The sequence below is a fragment of the Haliaeetus albicilla genome, chromosome Z, assembly GCF_947461875.1.
Source record: "Haliaeetus albicilla chromosome Z, bHalAlb1.1, whole genome shotgun sequence".
Lineage (NCBI taxonomy): Eukaryota > Metazoa > Chordata > Aves > Accipitriformes > Accipitridae > Haliaeetus > Haliaeetus albicilla.
In genome coordinates, this window is record NC_091516.1 from 54,662,005 (window position 1) to 54,679,250 (window position 17,246).

The 17,246-nt window shown below is 40.4% G+C and overlaps 2 protein-coding genes across 5 annotated transcripts in view; one reads left to right on the forward strand and one right to left on the reverse strand.

Annotated features, from left to right (window-relative positions):
* The window catches only part of AP3S1 (adaptor related protein complex 3 subunit sigma 1), a 46,627-nt gene extending 41,271 nt beyond the window's left edge, over window positions 1–5,356 (reverse strand). Inside the window, exons 1-2 of one of the 4 annotated variants that reach the window (XM_069776019.1) lie at window positions 5,021–5,341; window positions 1,628–1,719 (exon numbers count right to left, since the gene is read on the reverse strand). In XM_069776019.1, coding sequence (XP_069632120.1) covers window positions 1,628–1,719; window positions 5,021–5,089 — 161 coding nt within the window. In that variant the 5' untranslated portion in view covers window positions 5,090–5,341. Of the gene's footprint in view, window positions 1–1,627; window positions 1,720–5,020 lie in introns of all 4 variants that reach the window. The other 3 variants (XM_069776020.1, XM_069776018.1, XM_069776022.1) reach the window with 3 other exon arrangements.
* Window positions 5,357–5,395: 39 nt separating this feature from the next.
* ATG12 (autophagy related 12) lies at window positions 5,396–9,072 on the forward strand. The gene is made up of 4 exons (XM_069776023.1): window positions 5,396–5,606; window positions 5,767–5,903; window positions 7,502–7,564; window positions 7,936–9,072. Exons 1-4 carry the CDS (start codon window positions 5,432–5,434, stop codon window positions 7,993–7,995), a joined length of 435 nt encoding a protein of 144 aa, XP_069632124.1. The 5' UTR covers window positions 5,396–5,431; the 3' UTR covers window positions 7,996–9,072.
* Window positions 9,073–17,246: the final 8,174 nt, after the last annotated feature.

Here is a 17,246-nt window from a genome sequence, read left to right on the forward strand (position 1 = left end):
TCCCTTTAGTTTCTGCCTCTATCATAGGGAGAGAATACATCAATAAATAAAAAGAACAAGAAATCTTTTAGGTCACTTTTGCTTAAGCACATTGCTTTGCATTAATGCTTGGGTGGGGGGAGGGGGGATTGTTCCTGAAGAACGGGAAATACAGTTAAGAAGTACGAGACAAAAGTATTACAAACAAATGTGAAAGTGGAAAGAAATGTCAATTAAAGTTTCCTTTTTTGTGCTTTATTTACCCAATTCTTTCAAATACTTTAGTACAGACTTAGTATATATAAACTGTTGAGGCCTTTGGGGTAAACTGCAAACTATAAAGTGATCCCTGTCCTTAAAAAAAACCCAAACAAACCACCCACACCTGAAAAAATATGTTGAAATGGTAACTCTGGAAAAATATATTGAAATGGTAACTCTGGAATTGAGCAGTAGGAGGAAAGCCAGAATTGTGTCCTCTGCCTTAGTTTCTTTCTGTTACACAGCTGTGATTTTTCTAAAAGGCTCCAAATGGCTTCTTTCACTTACAGAATTCAAGCCAGCATGTGTCCAGCTTGAAATCATCTCCAAGAACCTAACAACAGAATCACCAGTTGAGTAGTTGGAAGAGAACAATTTTAGTTTAAAAAATAATGAAATAAAAAATCAGGAATCATCTTGATCAGAAAGAAGACATCATAGCTGACACAGTACAGCTAAGCATTTAACTGTCTCTGCATACAGAAAATTTAGGCATTAATATACTAACTTGCAGTAATTAGAAATTTCCACAAGTACGGTATTTAACAGGCTATGACAACATCTGTGTTTAAACTGGAGATCATGATCTTACTCCATCAATTATGACTCCTTTTCCTAGAAGGTGGCTTTGTAACTACTTACTCTTGATGACTAATATCTCAAAATAAAACAGTTCTCCATTTCAGAATTTCTTCTCTTCAACTAAAGCAAGACCACATTAAAAAACCAACCAAGAGGATTCAAGAAGGAATATTTTGTGTGTGTCTTCTAGAGACAGAAGACACGTCTGGCTTTCCTTCCACCTTGCTCTACCTATATTAATAAAAAATCTTGGTTGACATTGCATTAGTTAGCGCATTTACAACTTACTTTTTCCTTCCTAGTTCATATAGCAAGCCTGAACCCTGACAAGAAGGCTGAGAAATCCTACTATCAGAGGCTGTCCACTCAAATTTTAGGAGCTCAAGCCAAAACACCAGCTACAAAATATTTTAATTTTCTCAGTGGGTATGCAAATGTCAATACCTCTTCAAATGAGACTAGAAATCTTTAGCTTTATTATAGGGAAACTGGTTAGGTATCATCTGCCTGTTTCTTCCCCAACTTGTGTCTGAAACAAATACAGTATTAGATATGGCACTCTGTCAGTTACAGCACTAGAAAGAATAAGTTTTATTGCCTAAATCATTTTGATACATGTATGTATGCTTAAGTTTGTAAAGAATATGTATACCTGGTGCAACATGATAATATTCTTTGTGTATTAAAATGTCTCAAGTGACATGGCATTTACATTACAGCTGTAAAAACAGTTATATTACAATCAGCAGTAATGATATTTGCTAGCCAGTAAGTATTGGGCATTTATTTCAAACTTGATACTTACAATCCTCCTTCTAGGAAATTACAGACATTTTCATCACGTTTTGATACTAAATGGAAAGTTTCTCTGATAATTTGTTGCTGCGTATCTTCACTCTATGAAAGAAAACATATTTTGCTATCAAGCGGAAATGGATTAATTAACAATGCATAGCACACAGAGCTAATAAATAGAACACAAAGTACATTCAGCACCCTCAAACTGTCTACTTCTGAAGCCTTAAATCTGCCAATTAACAAGCTGCATATTGTTTTTGTCATTTCAACACAAAAAGACATTTTTACAAGTTAAGTTGCAGAATACATTACTAAGAAACAACTGTGAAAAAAGTGATTGTATTTAAGAAACTGCTAAAAAAACCCTAAAAATAGTTTCTTCAAGCAAACAGGAAGTCTTCAAGTATTACTAATTTTTTGTATCTCCACCATAGCCTCAACAGTTACGGACATGCTTTGAAACTATTTTCACCCACGAACAGAGGGAAAAATTCTCAAAAGCGTGAAGGGGCGGGGTAGCTAAAAAAACCGTAACACATAATGGCATCATAAGCAACAGGTTCTCCTAAGCCATTAAGTTACTAATCTGCTAGAAGGAAAGAATACTTCCAAGTTTTAATTTGCTTGACTCTTCTTGAGTCCCCACTGCGACTCCATCATTCCTGCACACTTGCTTTTGCTACCCTTCTGTAAGAGTGGACTCATTTTTAACAAGTCTGTATTTCCATAGTCAAAAAATTTAGATACAATTCCTAAAATCCTGCATTTGTTTTATAGCACAGAACCCTGAAGTCATCAAGTATAATAGCCCCCATCCCTGCCAAAGCATGTAAGTCAGCATTTTAAACCATTATATGAACAAACACTCTGAGCAAAACTGGGCCATGTACCTTAAAAGCAATTTCAGCTAGAACAGTGTAGTACCCTGCGTGACTGCTAAGCAAACAAAGCCTGGCATCCGTGTGGTTTGCATGCATCACCTTCAATTCATGTATTATTTTACAAACAACCTCTAGAATCCACAAAGACATCAGCAAAAATCTCCAGCAGAAGTAAATTGCTCCATAAAACACAGAGCAATAAAGTGCAGGTTCCTCTGCTTCTATAGTTGGTGTTCCTTAAATTGTGCCTGCCTTGCTCCACTGCAGTTATCTCCATTACTTCCCCTATATTTTCCATGGTAGCAGGAAAGAGACAATGTTTCTTTTTTCCTTAAGAAACTGAGATACTGAGTATTAAAAAAACCTTTGTTTTCAGAATCTGCCCTTAGTGACAAAGTTGTTCAGAAACTTATTTTTAACTTTGAAATTATGGCCACAGGTCTATATTCTGAAACATAAAACCACAGCATGTATGTCCTCCTATTTAATTGCCATGAATTATTACAAAAGATTATTAACTTCATTTTATGCAGTAGAAACACTTCCCATTCTCATATATATCAAGGAAAAAAGTTACACATGTTTTTTAAGTTTTGGTATCACAAAGCAAACAAATACCCCTTTCACAGATGTGACCAAACTAATCTCTCTAGAAAGCAGGAGATAATTCCATCTGTAGAAAAAAAATTGAGATTTGCCTCAATACTGGTTCAATTGGTATTAATGTCTGTGAAAGTTTCAGAAAGTCCACAAATAAACCTGTTTTACTGAAGTCACACACAAAAAGATAATCAAGACAATTGCATCTGTTTCTGTGCACCACAAAGCTTTAGGGAAATCACCTCATCACATAATTTCTTAATTTCATTTGCTATTCCATTTTCAAAATTTCAAGGTGTTCTGTATACAGACGTATTACCCTACTTTCAGCATTGAAGATTTATTTGTTCTAATTCCAGTTATGAAAGTAGTAGAGCAGAATGGAGTTGGCAAGAAAAATCTGGTATCCTCCTGCCATTCACTCCTCTCCTTCCTCTGCTTCTCCCTCCCAGGACTTTGATTACACAACAGTAACAGAAGACACAAAAAGATAATTACATTTGAATGGAAAATGAGAATGGAAGTTAACTGTTTCACATTAATGCAAGTTTTGTATACCTTTCCAAAGTCTTTCATCTACCTATTTAATTGTTACCTCCACAGTAACAGGTAAAAAAAAAAAAAAAAAAAGAAACTTTGTTAGTAAGTTACTGTAGCTCTGCAATGGATCAAGAACAGAGTGGGGATGCACACAAGGGGAACGCTTATCAGTATGTGTAGGTGAGAATATTCCATTTTAATTTTTAAATTAGAAACGGTAGACAAAAGACATCTGCTTGGTAAGCCAGTACTGATGAGAAAGAAGAAAACAGGTTCAAACACCTGTACTAGAATTTCCCACTATTGTCTTTCTAAAGAGAAGGGATCAAATTCAGTCTTCCACGGCAATGACCTTATCAGTTACACCCTTTAATTAAAAGCCTGACAGTGCAAACTGAAGTGTCACAGTCATCATTTCTGCTCCAAGATGTAGAAGTAAGATATGTCCCTTCTGACAAAGTTAAATATGACTTCTGTAATAACCAGAATTGCAAGTAAGTGGCCACAAATCCAAGTAAGTAATAGCACTACTGAAGGTGATTATTTTGTTTACATAATTCTGGGAAGCATCACTTGTTTTCTTGTGTTTTAATGCCCAAGACCCCCCCAACCTGAGCTGAGCCAATTTGCTAGGAAACACAATACATGATCAGAACATTACCTTAAAATCTCTTAGCCTTGAACTAAATCAACTGTTTCCACATTGTTTCTTAACTGCCCGTGGCTGCGCTTTCTCTTCATTCAGACCAAGTACTTGTGCTGCACTTTCAGAGCTGCTCTGCTTCTTGCCTTCCCCCGCACAAAAGAACATACCTTTCTGTTTCATTACATTTCTTTTTCACCTCAACTGTATTCTTATAGTACTCTGAAACTTTCCAAAGGAAAAGGCTCTGCCTACTGGACCTGGGAGTCCCATAAAACTCATCTTCCCACTTCCAACACCTGCCCCAGCACGGAGGCACGCAGCACTACACAGACACGCCGAGAGTCGGGCTGGAAAGCACGGCAGAGCTTACAGCAGCGTTTCCACAGGCAGGCTCAGAGAGCCGACTCCGTCGCGGAACGCGACTCCCCTCCTTCACCCCCAGTACTACTAAAGGACGAATGCCGGTGAAAACGACGCTAGCTGGGAAAACGGCGTTCTTCGAAACCTCGTTTCCCCGACTGACGGCCCTCACAAGGTCCCGGCACCCTCCATTCTCCCACGCCGCTGCCTCAAAGCCTACCAACCCCCACAGCCTCACCCCGCAACCGCCGGTCCCGAGGACACCCGCCGCCCCAGGAGGACGGCCGCCCTTCCTTCCCTTCCCCCCGCGCCCGCCCCAGCCCCGGCCCCGGCCCCGGCAACCAGGCCCCGCGCGGCCCCGGCCCGCCCGTACATAGCGCTGGTAGAACTTGGAGAGCCGCGGCTTGCCGTGGTTGTTGAAGATGAGGATGGCTTTGATCATGGCGGTGGCGAGGGGGGAGGGGGGGAGCGGCGGCGGCGGGCGGCGGCGGCCGCCGGGCTCGCTGCGCTGCGCCCCTTGCCCTTCTTCTTCTTCTTCTTCTTCTTCTTCTCCTCCTCCTCCTCCTCTTCCTCCCCGCCCTTCCCCCCCTCGCTCTCGGGGCGGCGGCAGCGGGTCACGCGCACCACGTCGCCGGCGACCCGCGGCCGTTAGCGGCGGAACGGCTCCTGCCGCACGTGACGCGCCCCTCCCCGTCACCTGACGGGAAGGCGGCGTCCCGCAAGGGACAAAACGCCTGGCCGAGCGGCCTCGCCTGGCGTCACTTCCGCCGCTCGGGGACCAGCAATGGCGGAAACGGAGGAGCAGCCGCCTGCCTCGCCTCAGATCAAGGGCCGAAGCGAGGGCGGGGAGGAAGCCCCGGAAGCCGGAGCTGCAGCTGCAGCGGGGGCTGTTGACCCGGTCCCGCCTCCGGCCGGCTCCCCGGGCACCGAGGACCCCGCCGGCGACACGAAAAAGAAAAGTAATGGGGCGAGAAGTCACCGTCGGGGCGGGCGGGCTTGTGCAGTGACGGGCAGGTGCCCTGGCCAGTCGGCCGTGGGAGCGGGAGGGGGTCCGGCCAATGAGGGAGCGGGGGGGCGCGTCCGCCGCCAGCGGCGTTAACGCCTGCCCCTGCCCCGCAGTTGACATCCTGCTGAGGGCCGTGGCTGACACCCCCATCATGAAGACCAAGAAGTGGGCCGTGGAGCGGACCCGGACCATCCAGAGCCTTGCTGACTTCATCAAGAAGTTCCTCAAGCTGATGGCCTCCGAGCAGCTGGTAGGGGCACGCACCTGGCGGCCCGGCCTGGCCTGTCCTGGCGTGTGGCGGGGGTGGCCAGGAGCCAGCCGTGCCGGGGGGCTGCGCTCACCCGGGGCCCAAGCTGTCACGCCTTGCAGGGAGACTGTCTTCAGTCTAGACTGCGGCTTTTAGCAGGAAACTTGGCACCAGCAAAACTCTTCAAAGTACACACCGCAGCATAACGTTGAGATGAGCTGTAGCGGTGCGGCATGGGTATGCTTGGGTGCTCAGCTCCCACCTTTGGCCTTTTTGCAGTGTCTCCGTTTCTTCTTGTCTGATGCGGATGTGCAGAGCTGTGTGCACGTTGTGCAGCGATGCACTGCAGTGAAAGGTTCATACGCACAGTGTAACTGTAGAAGTCGGGTATACGGAAGGAGTATTTGGGAAAAAGTCTAAAGTGTTTGGGGTTGACTTTCTGAATATTGGTGTCGGTTTCCTTCAGAATTTACTTCTTGAACAGTTTAATTACTGTCGTGGGGCTGATTTCTGCTTTAAAATGGGTAGCTTGGAAACGTTTGCAGTTTGGCAGCACATTACCAGTATTGTTTACTTGTTCCTTCCTGTGAAGCCCATGTGGCCTTCTGATAACATTGGAAGAGCTGGAACAGATTCAGAAATATGATTGTACTAATTTTGCAATTAGCAGTAAACTCTTAACATCCATACACTTCAAAGCTTTCAGTCAAGATATAACGTTACAGCTAGACTCATCAAAATAGTCAAATGTGTAGCTGAAGCATAGATGAAATCCATCTGTTGTTGGTCTGGAGGCTGTTGTTTAAGCATACTGGCACAAACAGTTTCGCTAGCCATCTCTTTCACCTGGAAATCATGAAGAGTTTCTTTTTTCCCAAGGCTTAATATCTCAAAGAAGAGTAATAATTCAGGTATTTACTATTCATGGATATTCTCAACAGTTTAGTTCATTAACTGCTATCTCATTATATCTCAATATATAGGAAAAAATACAGGAGCATGGAGTCTTCCACTGTGGTTAAGCTTAAGGCTATACTTCAGAAACAGAGCCCTAGGAATTTTGTAACTCTTCTTTGGCAATAGCACGATACTCTACTACATGTTGCCATCTAGCACTGCAGATCCCAAGGCCCTCTGGCGTTATGGACTAGCTACTATATGCGTATATACATTTGGAGCAGGAAGTGAGAAGGATGACTTCAAAAAAGAACAAAATTCTAAGTTCTGTGATGGCTGTTCTAGTTGAGCAAGTTTAGAATAGCGGGAATGGTTTGGATACTTGGAATAAGAGCAGTAACAAAACCAGTGAGTTCACATTGTGCTGCTGTACAGGAGACTGATGGGTTGACTTGCAGGAGAAGGAAGTCCACATGCTTGCTTTAGCTTGGTCTGGTTGGCCAGTCAGAGGTGACTCCTGGAAGTCATATTGCCCCTCCACATGGAAGTGAAAATACTAATTTGTGGTATTTTGTTATGGACTGTAAAGATTATAAATGGTGAACAGAGAGCGTATTTACCCACCTCTGGCTGCAGAGTGTTTCTTCTATGTGATCTATGAGATCTATGGGAGATCTCCCATCTTCTGTTTTCTTTTCTTGCAGTTCATATATGTAAACCAGTCTTTTGCTCCATCTCCAGACCAAGAAGTTGGGACCCTCTATGAGGTGATTTTCATCTTAAATATCTTTTCCAAATGTGCTTACCAGAATTTGTCAGTACAATTCTGGCACTTGAAGTCTGTTACTGCCCCTAACTATGCTGGTAATATCTTGCATTAAATGTAATGTAGTTGATATTCACAGATCTGTATGAATATGATTTAGAGAGACATGACTTCGTACAATCTCTGGAAATGCATCCCTTTACATGCAGTACATTGTCATGCCTCTGTTATGATGGAGAGCTTTGTTATCCATAACAGTATTCCATGACCCAGTTATCTGGCAGGGGGCTTTTTTCTTTGTTTTGCTTTATGTATGTGCTAGCCCATGAATAATCTTAACAGCTGTTGTTTTGGTTTCTTTTTTTCTTGCAGTGTTTTGGAAGTGATGGCAAGCTTGTACTGCATTATTGCAAAACTCAGGCATGGGGATGAATGACAAGCAATACAGTTGTTTTCAAAAATGGAAAAGGGACTAACTTCTTGAACTCAACTTGTAACCACACAGGAAGAAGGATTTTTGCATTTCTGCTTATGATTGTACACTTATAAAAATTATGCAGGTGAACAGCATAAAAGAAGAGCTGCCTAGGCTATCTGATCATGTAGCTTTTTTCTGAAGTACAGGAGAAAATCTGCACCTGCCATCTGTAGAGTAGAGTGAGCTCTCTTGTTGCTGAGTTCTCAGTTGCTGTATCTGAAGGGAAATTATTTCATAGTTGTCTGGAGGACTAACAGGACAGGTCTGTCGCTCTGTGTGCTGTACTGAAGATAAAAGTTCCTTTTTATTAAAAGGGATGTTTATGTACATGTAGCCTGGTATTCAGTTTACTGCTGACACGCTGTACATCTGTTATGTACATTCTATTCTTTGTGAAGTCTTCAACTTGAATATGCATTATTATCTTATGTCATTTCAAGACAATATTTTGATTTTTTTTCTCATAATGAATATGTAGTATTGGTATATAATCTAATTAATTCACCCTGTGCCTTTGTTGTGATGGTAGCATAAGTACCTCATTTATATGGCACAGCATAATGATAGGCCTCAAATACTTTCCTCTTTCCCAAATTGTGTAGTGATTTGTTGAAGACTGAACACTTCAGCAGTTGCCAGGGTGGTTTTTTTCTGGCACTGTTTAATGACTAGCATCATTAGTTGAATGATGCAACTAGCTGTTGGATCTTCAGTTAATGAAGAAATAGACATGAGGTGCTAAAAACCTACTCTATATATTCTCCTGGCTGCTGTTATTTTCCTATTTGACCAGCTGCATGTTCCATCAACAAAATAGAATGCACTTGATATCCTTTTGCTAAGTCGTAACATAATGAGGATTTATTTTTTTTTCATCCTGGAGAGGACTTGGTACCCTGACTAGGATACTGACCTTTGCTTTTATTTATTGGAGGGGAGGGTGTAGGGGGGGTTGTGGGTTTATCTTAAATGTCTGTAGTACAGTCTTTTGTATTTGTTTAAGCTGAACTAAATTAAATGTTAGCTTTTCAGTTGCAGACTGTTCTTGTGCTGGATGACAGTTTTGGTCCTTGACGTAATCCACTTCTTCAGCACATGGAGGCAAAACAGCCTGTTCTAGTTTAAAGCACGCTTGTATGATAGTCTTAAGCTATTCCTTGCTGTTTCATGTATAAGTGGCTCTTACGTGGTCTGTGCAACCTATGTATCAGATTGTTTCTACCCTTAGAGAACTTCTGGAGAACTAATACTCAGCTTAACTTAATGGTGTTGCTGCAGTTTGCATGCAGCCTGCATGTATGGCACAGTAACACAGGCACATGCCCTGAATATTTGCTATGTGAATAGCTTGATATATTTTACCACTTTTTAAGTGGAAAACCTGGCTTCATTGGATTAAGCTAACAAGGCAGAATTGGTTGTAAACTTAAACACTTAAAATAATCCATACTTTTGCCTGCTCAGAACCCTGATCTCATGAATCTTTGTCTATTTAAGAGAACTATTGCAGAGGTAAGTATTCTGTCTTCTTGAGGAAATTGCTTGCTCAGTTACTGTGAGGCCAGCATAACCTTGCACAGCCACTAGAGGGTACGCAACGACAAAGGTATTTGCATAGTTTTTCCTACCTTTTTCTGCCTCCCCCCTCCCCCCAGTCTTTTTTGTAATACGTCCACTTACTGCCCTTACAAATATAAGTAGTTTGCTCTTCTGTGTGGCAGTATGTTTACCTAAGATAAGCTACTAGTCTGTCTCTCTTTAAAGAATGTTCTATTGGTGCCTTTCACCTCATTTGATCTTAACAAATGAAACTACTGCTGTACTGGAAATGTGCTCTTCAGAAGTGATGCAAGAAGGCTGGTTTGTGTGTGTGTGTGTCTTTTGGGGGGTTTTGTGTTTTGTTTTGTTTTTTTAAAAAAAAAAAACACAAATAAAAACCCACTAGGATCTCGAGGTAAAGGAGAACTGTAGGTCATTGTATCTTGCCAGCTAATGGTAGAAGGTTGTCCTTCATATTGAATCTACAGATAATTTTTATCCTTTGAAGTTGAAAAAAAATAAAAATGTTTGCCTTGATCCCTTCAAAGGTAATAGTCCAATAAGGTAAAACCCACAGTAATGGTTTAGATTTCTTTTATTCACCACATGCATTTCTGAACTTGGATAACTTACTCATGCAGATTTGAATTATTCATTTATTTAAGATTCAGCTTGTTCCTCGAAAAATGTTTATTTATTACTCTTTGTTCCAGCATTTTTCTGTTCTTAATTTTTCTCCGTATTTCCCCATATTTCTTGGCTCCTAGTTTACCAGTATATAGTGACTACTTACCTGATCCAGCTCTTGCCTTCTGTTTCCTGAATGCTCTGAGTGGCTGCCTTTATTCTGTTCCTTTCCTTTTAATGACTGCCAGCTCCAATTCTACTAATTCCCCCATGCAGCTTCTGTACCTTCTTCACAGAGAGTCCTCCTTTTGCCACTTTTCCCTGTAGTTTTCTACCTTCTTGCGTCAGGGAGGTAGTCAGTGCTTGTTTATCTCTGGTAACTCCTTAAGGACCATGGGGTCTCTATCTGGAATCAGGGTGTGACTGTTTTAAGTGGCAGAAACTTTTCCTTGTGCCTATTCTTAAATAACAGATTAGACTGCAAATGTGTCAAGTAGATAATGTATCAGGTGAACAATTAAGTGATTAGCAGCACGTTGCTTGTAGAATTTGTAAAAGACAAAGGTTGCGAAAGACATGTTAAATCTCATATTTTAAAAAGTGACAGTTACAGCATCTAAAATCATAGATGATCCTGAAATGCTTTAAAATATGTGTACTTACCTCTTTAAAAAGAAGAATTCCAGTAAATTGAAAACATCAGAAGCTTAAGTAGAACATGAAATATGTTCTTGGTATTCAGCATGCCTTGAGCAAAAGTGTTGACTGTATAGTTTTAAGTGACTTCATTTGCTACAGTGGGAGGAAAAAGGATGTGAAAGTAAGGGCTGACCTGTTGGGCAAGTCTGTGAGACTTGTACAAGACCAAAAAAAAGTGTAGACTTATTTAGAAGTTCCACCCAAAGATGCTACGGTACTAAGCTACCAATATTTGTAATATAATTTCATTAACTTGCTTTTATGTAATTGAATTAACAGAACAGGCAAATTGAAAAAATTCAGTAAAACAAACTAAAGATTGAGAAATAAAGATAAGTATTGGAAAGGAAAAATATTATACTGGTTTTATGAAAGACTTGGTACTTCACAACATCCTGATACTGAAAAACAGTGCTATGCAAAATTCAGTTATCCTATTTTCAAAGTAACAGTCACCAAGTTCAAACACTCTGAACCAGAAGGCATTATTTATATGAACTCTTAGTCAGATAATGGTTTAGAGACTAGCATTAATTCTAAATTTCTAATTTGTAGCTTGAACTAGTCTTAAAAGTACAAGGAAAACACAAAGGAGCTAAGCAAATCTGAAGTTACCTCAAGAGTGAAATGATAAAATACATAGTCATGTCACCTATGTGCATATTGAGCAAATGTAATCTTTACTTTTACGTCTTGAAGAACTACTGGTAAGGTGTTAACAGAAGACGTGTCTGTGTTAATTATCCCCACAACATAACTTACTGATCTACAGTAAATTCAAGGGGGGAGCAGGGAAGCGGGGGGGGAATTCACACATCCATTCTGCAAACTCCTTCTCAACTCTAAAGCAGCTTCTATTTATCCATTTTACTGTTCATGCTCATTTTGCAGGTCAAATTCTGCTTCTGGTTTACACTGTTCTTGACTGTTCTGAAGTCTTCATTACTCTTCAGGGGTGTTGTACAAAGGTTACTCAAGTCATAACCATACTACAACATCTTCATACTTGGAGATGAGACAAAAAAGGGGGGGAAATGCCTTTAAGTCTGGGTTTTTAGTGATGATTATGACTCTATTACAAGGTTGTATAAAATGCCATGTGCATTAAAAAACAAAGTGTTTTCAGTCTTGTTTTGTATTGGATCATCAAGAGAAGAAAAAGACTTGACAAGAAAGCATGTTTAATGTGTTTGTTCTTATTTGCAGAGACCATGCTTCAGCTTTTCTAGCATCGTATGCTCCCAAGGCTAAACATCATAAAATTCTATATATTTTCTTGTCCCTACTTTGCACTTGTTTTGATAGCCATAGTGCCACGTGATGCCAGGTGCATCTCACTGTACTTTAGTCAGAAAACTTTTGACTTAATGCCAAAATATCTAGAGAGTCAAAAACTTGTTTAGAGGTTTTTTCATCCTAAAATAGGTGGTTAAGAAAGTTTGAATGAATCACATTATTGACTAGAGAGAAACCAAAATAACTATGTTAAAAGCTTAACATTAAGCTGGTTGTACTACATCTGTGTCACTAGACTCAGTAATGCCTTTGTGGGGCACTGCAGCTCAGTCATCTGTACAGTTAGTTGGTAGAACAGTTGCTGGCACAGATTTTGGCCTGTGCACAATTCCGGAGTTGGCAAGGTACCATTTATGGTGGGCACTTCAGACATGACCAGCCTGTTCTGGAGGTTAAAAGGTAAATAAAGTGGATGTAAACTGTTCTTTCCAGGTTGGCCCCCTGTGGCTGAGGGCAGTCCTTGGGTATTTGTTAGTAGACACACAGTCCCAATATCAGGTGAGATTTAATCTGTTGTATGCACATTGAGAAGAATTAAACTTTGGGGAGAAAAACATTGTCCCTCTTTGAACTTCAGGAGCAATCTCAGAAATCTTTTTGAATGGTTCTCCAGCTTTACCTCCATGTAATCATCACATACATGCTTGCTCTGAATGCCTACCAATAGTTAGTTAGATTCTGTAAAATTTTTTGTAAGGATGCAGCTTATAGATAGTGAGGAAGTACTACTTATACATCTCAATTCACTCATACCTTTTCTTATTAGGTGACAAACATTAACTAGAAATATTTAGGAAGAAGTAAAGGAGTCCCAGTGTCCTTGCTCTGAATCTAGTACTAAAATACAATTGCATGGAGGGCTTAAGCATTTAAAAAAAAAAAAAAAAAAAAGAGGTGTGAGTTACATGTTCCAACTGCAAAAATCTATCTGACGTTAAAGCAGAGAAGCCCAGTTTGGTAACAAAACTAATAACCCTAGGAACCCTTGGGAACTAAAATGCATTAAGAGCTCTTCAGCTCTGAAACAGGAAACCTCAAAGAAGAGAAGGGCTCCAAACAGAAATCTACACAGTAAATATTGTCAGTGCAGAGAAGACTAGACAGCACTTTAGCTTTCTCATATAAAAACTACAAATACGAAGAAAAAGAAACTTATTTTAAAGTGTTTTTCTCACAGAGAGAAATGTCAGTATTTTATATTTTATTTAGAACACATGCAGAGTGTACTGACCTCCCACCAAAAGTGGATCAGACTGATTTCTTCCAAGAGTCCTTTCTGTGCCTTGTGGCTTAATGCCTTGCAGCTCTTCAGTGCAGTTTATTTTTTTGCTTCAGCAGTATGCATGCTGTTTAGTAGTTAGCGTTTTGAATGTATGGCATGACTTAGTAAGTGGTGCCCTCGTTTCACTCACTGATTACTGTGTTTTGTGGTCTGATGATGTTTCACTGCATGATCTATGTTTGATGTGATTTGTTCTAAGGCTTTCTTTGTGAATCACTGTGCAAGTAGCAGGTTCTGCAAAATCTGTTGTGTACTGAGGGATCAATCTCACTTTCCAGGTTATATGACTGAGGAACAGCTGCCGTGCTATTTCCACAGCCCCAGAAGTAGTCATCCCACTCGGATGTAGGGCTCCATAATCATTTAGCTTCATCTTCCAGATCAGAGTTTGGGAACTGCTGCTTTAGATGGTGCATTGCTTCCAAACACCAAACTGAGTGACGTCTGCAACAAATATTTACGTAACGTTTCCTCTTGATTATAACCCAGAAGGTCTCTTCTGTGCAATTGGTATCCTTCCAAGAGTTCAAAGACCTTCATGTGAAATAAAAGGGACTGAACTCTTAGGCATCATAAACTGAGGCACTTCGGGTTCTCACATGCAGGATGCAGTCCTTAGATGATAAAAAGCTTAAAGGAAAAGGCAGTAACCCTTTTGTAATACTTTGGGAGTACACAACACAATGTTGTATTTCAGTAAGGTGAGTTTCCTTGACGCGGGTTATTAACCTTTTATCTTTATTATGATCTGTGTGACAAAATGTTCTCTTCTCTTAAGCCTTCTCGGAGAGGTATTGCCATTGAGTCATGTAGCCCCAAAACTTGCACTAGAGCTGCAGATCCAGGTTTTCTCTTAAAAAAGCCCTCTCTACAAACATAAAGAAACTTAGGTGAACAAAGACTTAATACCATTGGTCAAGGGGTGGAAGTTGTAGTATCTGGAGGAGGAGATGTAGATGATCATTATTAGGTTGAAGTGCTATTATCTGTCCAGGCTAAAAGACCAAAGAGATGCAGTATAGTTGTTTGTTACAACAGTCTGAGGATTCACACACCTTGGATCCCACTTTCGACTTGCCCACAATTTTTATTTGGAATGACAAGATGCATCACAAAGTCTTCAGTCCCAAGCTACATATTCAGGCCCAATACATGGCACAAAGTGTCTAACACTGGAGTCCATTAATTCCATCAACCTTGACTGAAGATTTTCCTCAATAAGTCAGGAGAAAAACCCTGTGAGCTGCATCCCAATAGGAGATGAGGTGCCAATATATGCTTGGGCGCTTCAGCTGCTAAGTCTCTCTTGGAGTTAGATGCCATGTCCAATGATTGCTTGAAGTGCTTACACCTGGCTTTTGGATAAGAGTTGAGTGGTTGGGCGTTTGTCCATAAATCAAAGTTTCTGTGGTTAAAGTCCAGACTCCCATTTTCCAAGACAAGGTTTTAACTGTCAGGCTATAAGCAACAATGGTTTCTTGGTTTCCTCTCTGCCTTTTAATGAAGTTATGTCATGAAGTATGCAAGAATGATACACTTTCTGTGTGCCCCCTCTGAGGTTCTGTGCTTTTCACAAGGGCTGCATAATGTGAAATACAGGAGAAGTCTTTAGACGTTTATGCTTCTTCCCCTAAGCTACATGCTTGGTCTTTCTCTGTAGCCCAAAGAATATATATCCAATTTAGGGACTGCAGTATTTGAACACATGAGTGAACTACCCATGTGTCATCCTACGGATGTCATGACATCATACGGATTCAGGAGAACCAAATGTGATTTTGTATCTCCTCCAAGAAACACCAAGGTGTGCCATCATTAAGCAAAGCTGAGTAGCTCATTTATCAGAGAAACAAGATGGAAGTCCCTGGTTACAGGAACTAGCAAATGTAATTATTGTGGAATTGTTTAATGGGAATATAGTACTAAGTACCTGCTAATCATGAAACGCCAGGACTGAGAGAAACTGGTGCTACCCAAAGACAGAGTGAGAGACCTACTTTGTGAGGCATGTGGGTACAGTGGAGTTCTGATCAAAAATTGTTTCTGTAGTTTTTTTAACCTTCACTGATGTGTGACTATGGTACTATTACTGGTGTGCAGTCCAGCTGCTGAGGAACTGAACACCAGCCACAGTGTTGCACTCTGCACTGTAAGATACCTAGATATGAATCACTGTGCCATTTGCCTCAACTTTGGACTTATTTTTCAAATAAGCTTTAAGTAATTGTTCTTGAAAGGCACCCAAGCCTTTTTTGTAAGATTGAAAGTTACAACATCCCTTACACTTTTTGGAATAAAGCCTCCCACAGACTGAGTATTATTCTATAGTAATAGGACAGTTGAGAAATATGTTCAATAGTTAATTTCTACAAGGGTATAAATATATGGTTTTCAGAAATAAAAAGAAATGTGTAAAATGCTGTACACTCCTTTATAAGAAACACAACTGAGAATGTGAAGATAATTCCCATGCTGTGTGGATTACAATGCTCTCTTTTCTTTTTTTTAAATTTTCAGTGACAGATACCCTCAGTGACTGAGGCTAGAATCTGTTAACTGCTGTATGTGCTCAGATCCTTGCGCCATTTCTGTCAATGGGATATTAGCAAAAACACAAGCTGGAGAGCCATAAATACTGTTCCTAGTGATTTTCATGCAATCAAGTAATCAACTCCCATAGAAGTTTTCAGGATCAACAAGTAACATTGAATGATTCAAAATGAGAAACTATGTAAACACTTTTGAATAGGAGCAAATAAAAGTATAAGATTTTCTATTACTACTATATAAGAGAGATATAAGAGAAATATAAGTTTTTGGTGTCCAAAGAAAAAACTTGGGCAAATTGGTACAGCCATGTAAGTGAGCTATAATAAACAACAACAGCAGTCTGAAACTGCAGTAGGTAGATCCAGCCTGATCTCTTAGTGGTAACAGAGGAAGGTGTAAAATGTCCTTTTGCTTTCACTAGCAGTATTCAAAGGTATCACTAATGATCCCATCAACATTGTGGCAAAGGAATCAAAAGTTCTGAGGTTTCTGGGACCAGAAAATCACCAAACACGTAGGTGTACAAATAAGCAGAAAGACAGTATAACTGCTGGAAAATAATTTAAGTTGGATCCTGGGAACATCTGCATAGAACAAAAAAAATGTTTGAAAGCTTATCTCACTGTTCATTTCACAATCCATTTTGCTGAACCTTACAACTTATTCTTGTAAGATATTTTATTCCTCTGGGCGGTGTTTCTGACAACCTCTAAAATAATGTGGATTCTGCCTTCGAAATAAACGGCATAGGGTGTTTCACACTAATTCTAACTCTTTGCAACCTACCACTGTTTTAATGGTTCCCATGTGGGAAAATGCAAACAAGTACTGAAAAGAAGTGCTACTTGCCCATACAATATTTTGACACCAACCAATAGCTAAAATGGACCTGAGGCACATTTCATTAAGAAATAAGACACTCATTTTTAACTGTGAGTTTGAACAAGTTACCAAGGGAGCTGATGTGTTTGTTCATTACCTGTGGTTCTCCCAGGAAGACTGGATGCTTTCTTCCTTAACCACACAATGGCTATTGATACCAGTGCCAGAGTATCCTGGTTGCAATTCAGAGATTTGGGATGGTCTTAGGTTCTTTCAGAGCTTAAAAGTCTGCTCGAAATTGTCACAGTTCTCTCTCACACACCTGTGCACACAAACACAACTTGTTAGAAACGTAGCTATAAGGTTGGGTCTGCTTTCTGCGTGCCAGGA

Bases quoted from the DNA above. Each gene is read 5' to 3' on its own strand.
- ATG12 (XM_069776023.1), top strand. From the start codon at position 5,432: ATGGCGGAAACGGAGGAGCAGCCGCCTGCCTCGCCTCAGATCAAGGGC. The intron at 5,607-5,766 runs GTAATGGGGCGA...CCTGCCCCGCAG, and splicing joins CGGCGACACGAAAAAGAAAA to TTGACATCCTGCTGAGGGCC. The intron at 7,565-7,935 runs GTGATTTTCATC...TTTTTCTTGCAG, and splicing joins AAGTTGGGACCCTCTATGAG to TGTTTTGGAAGTGATGGCAA.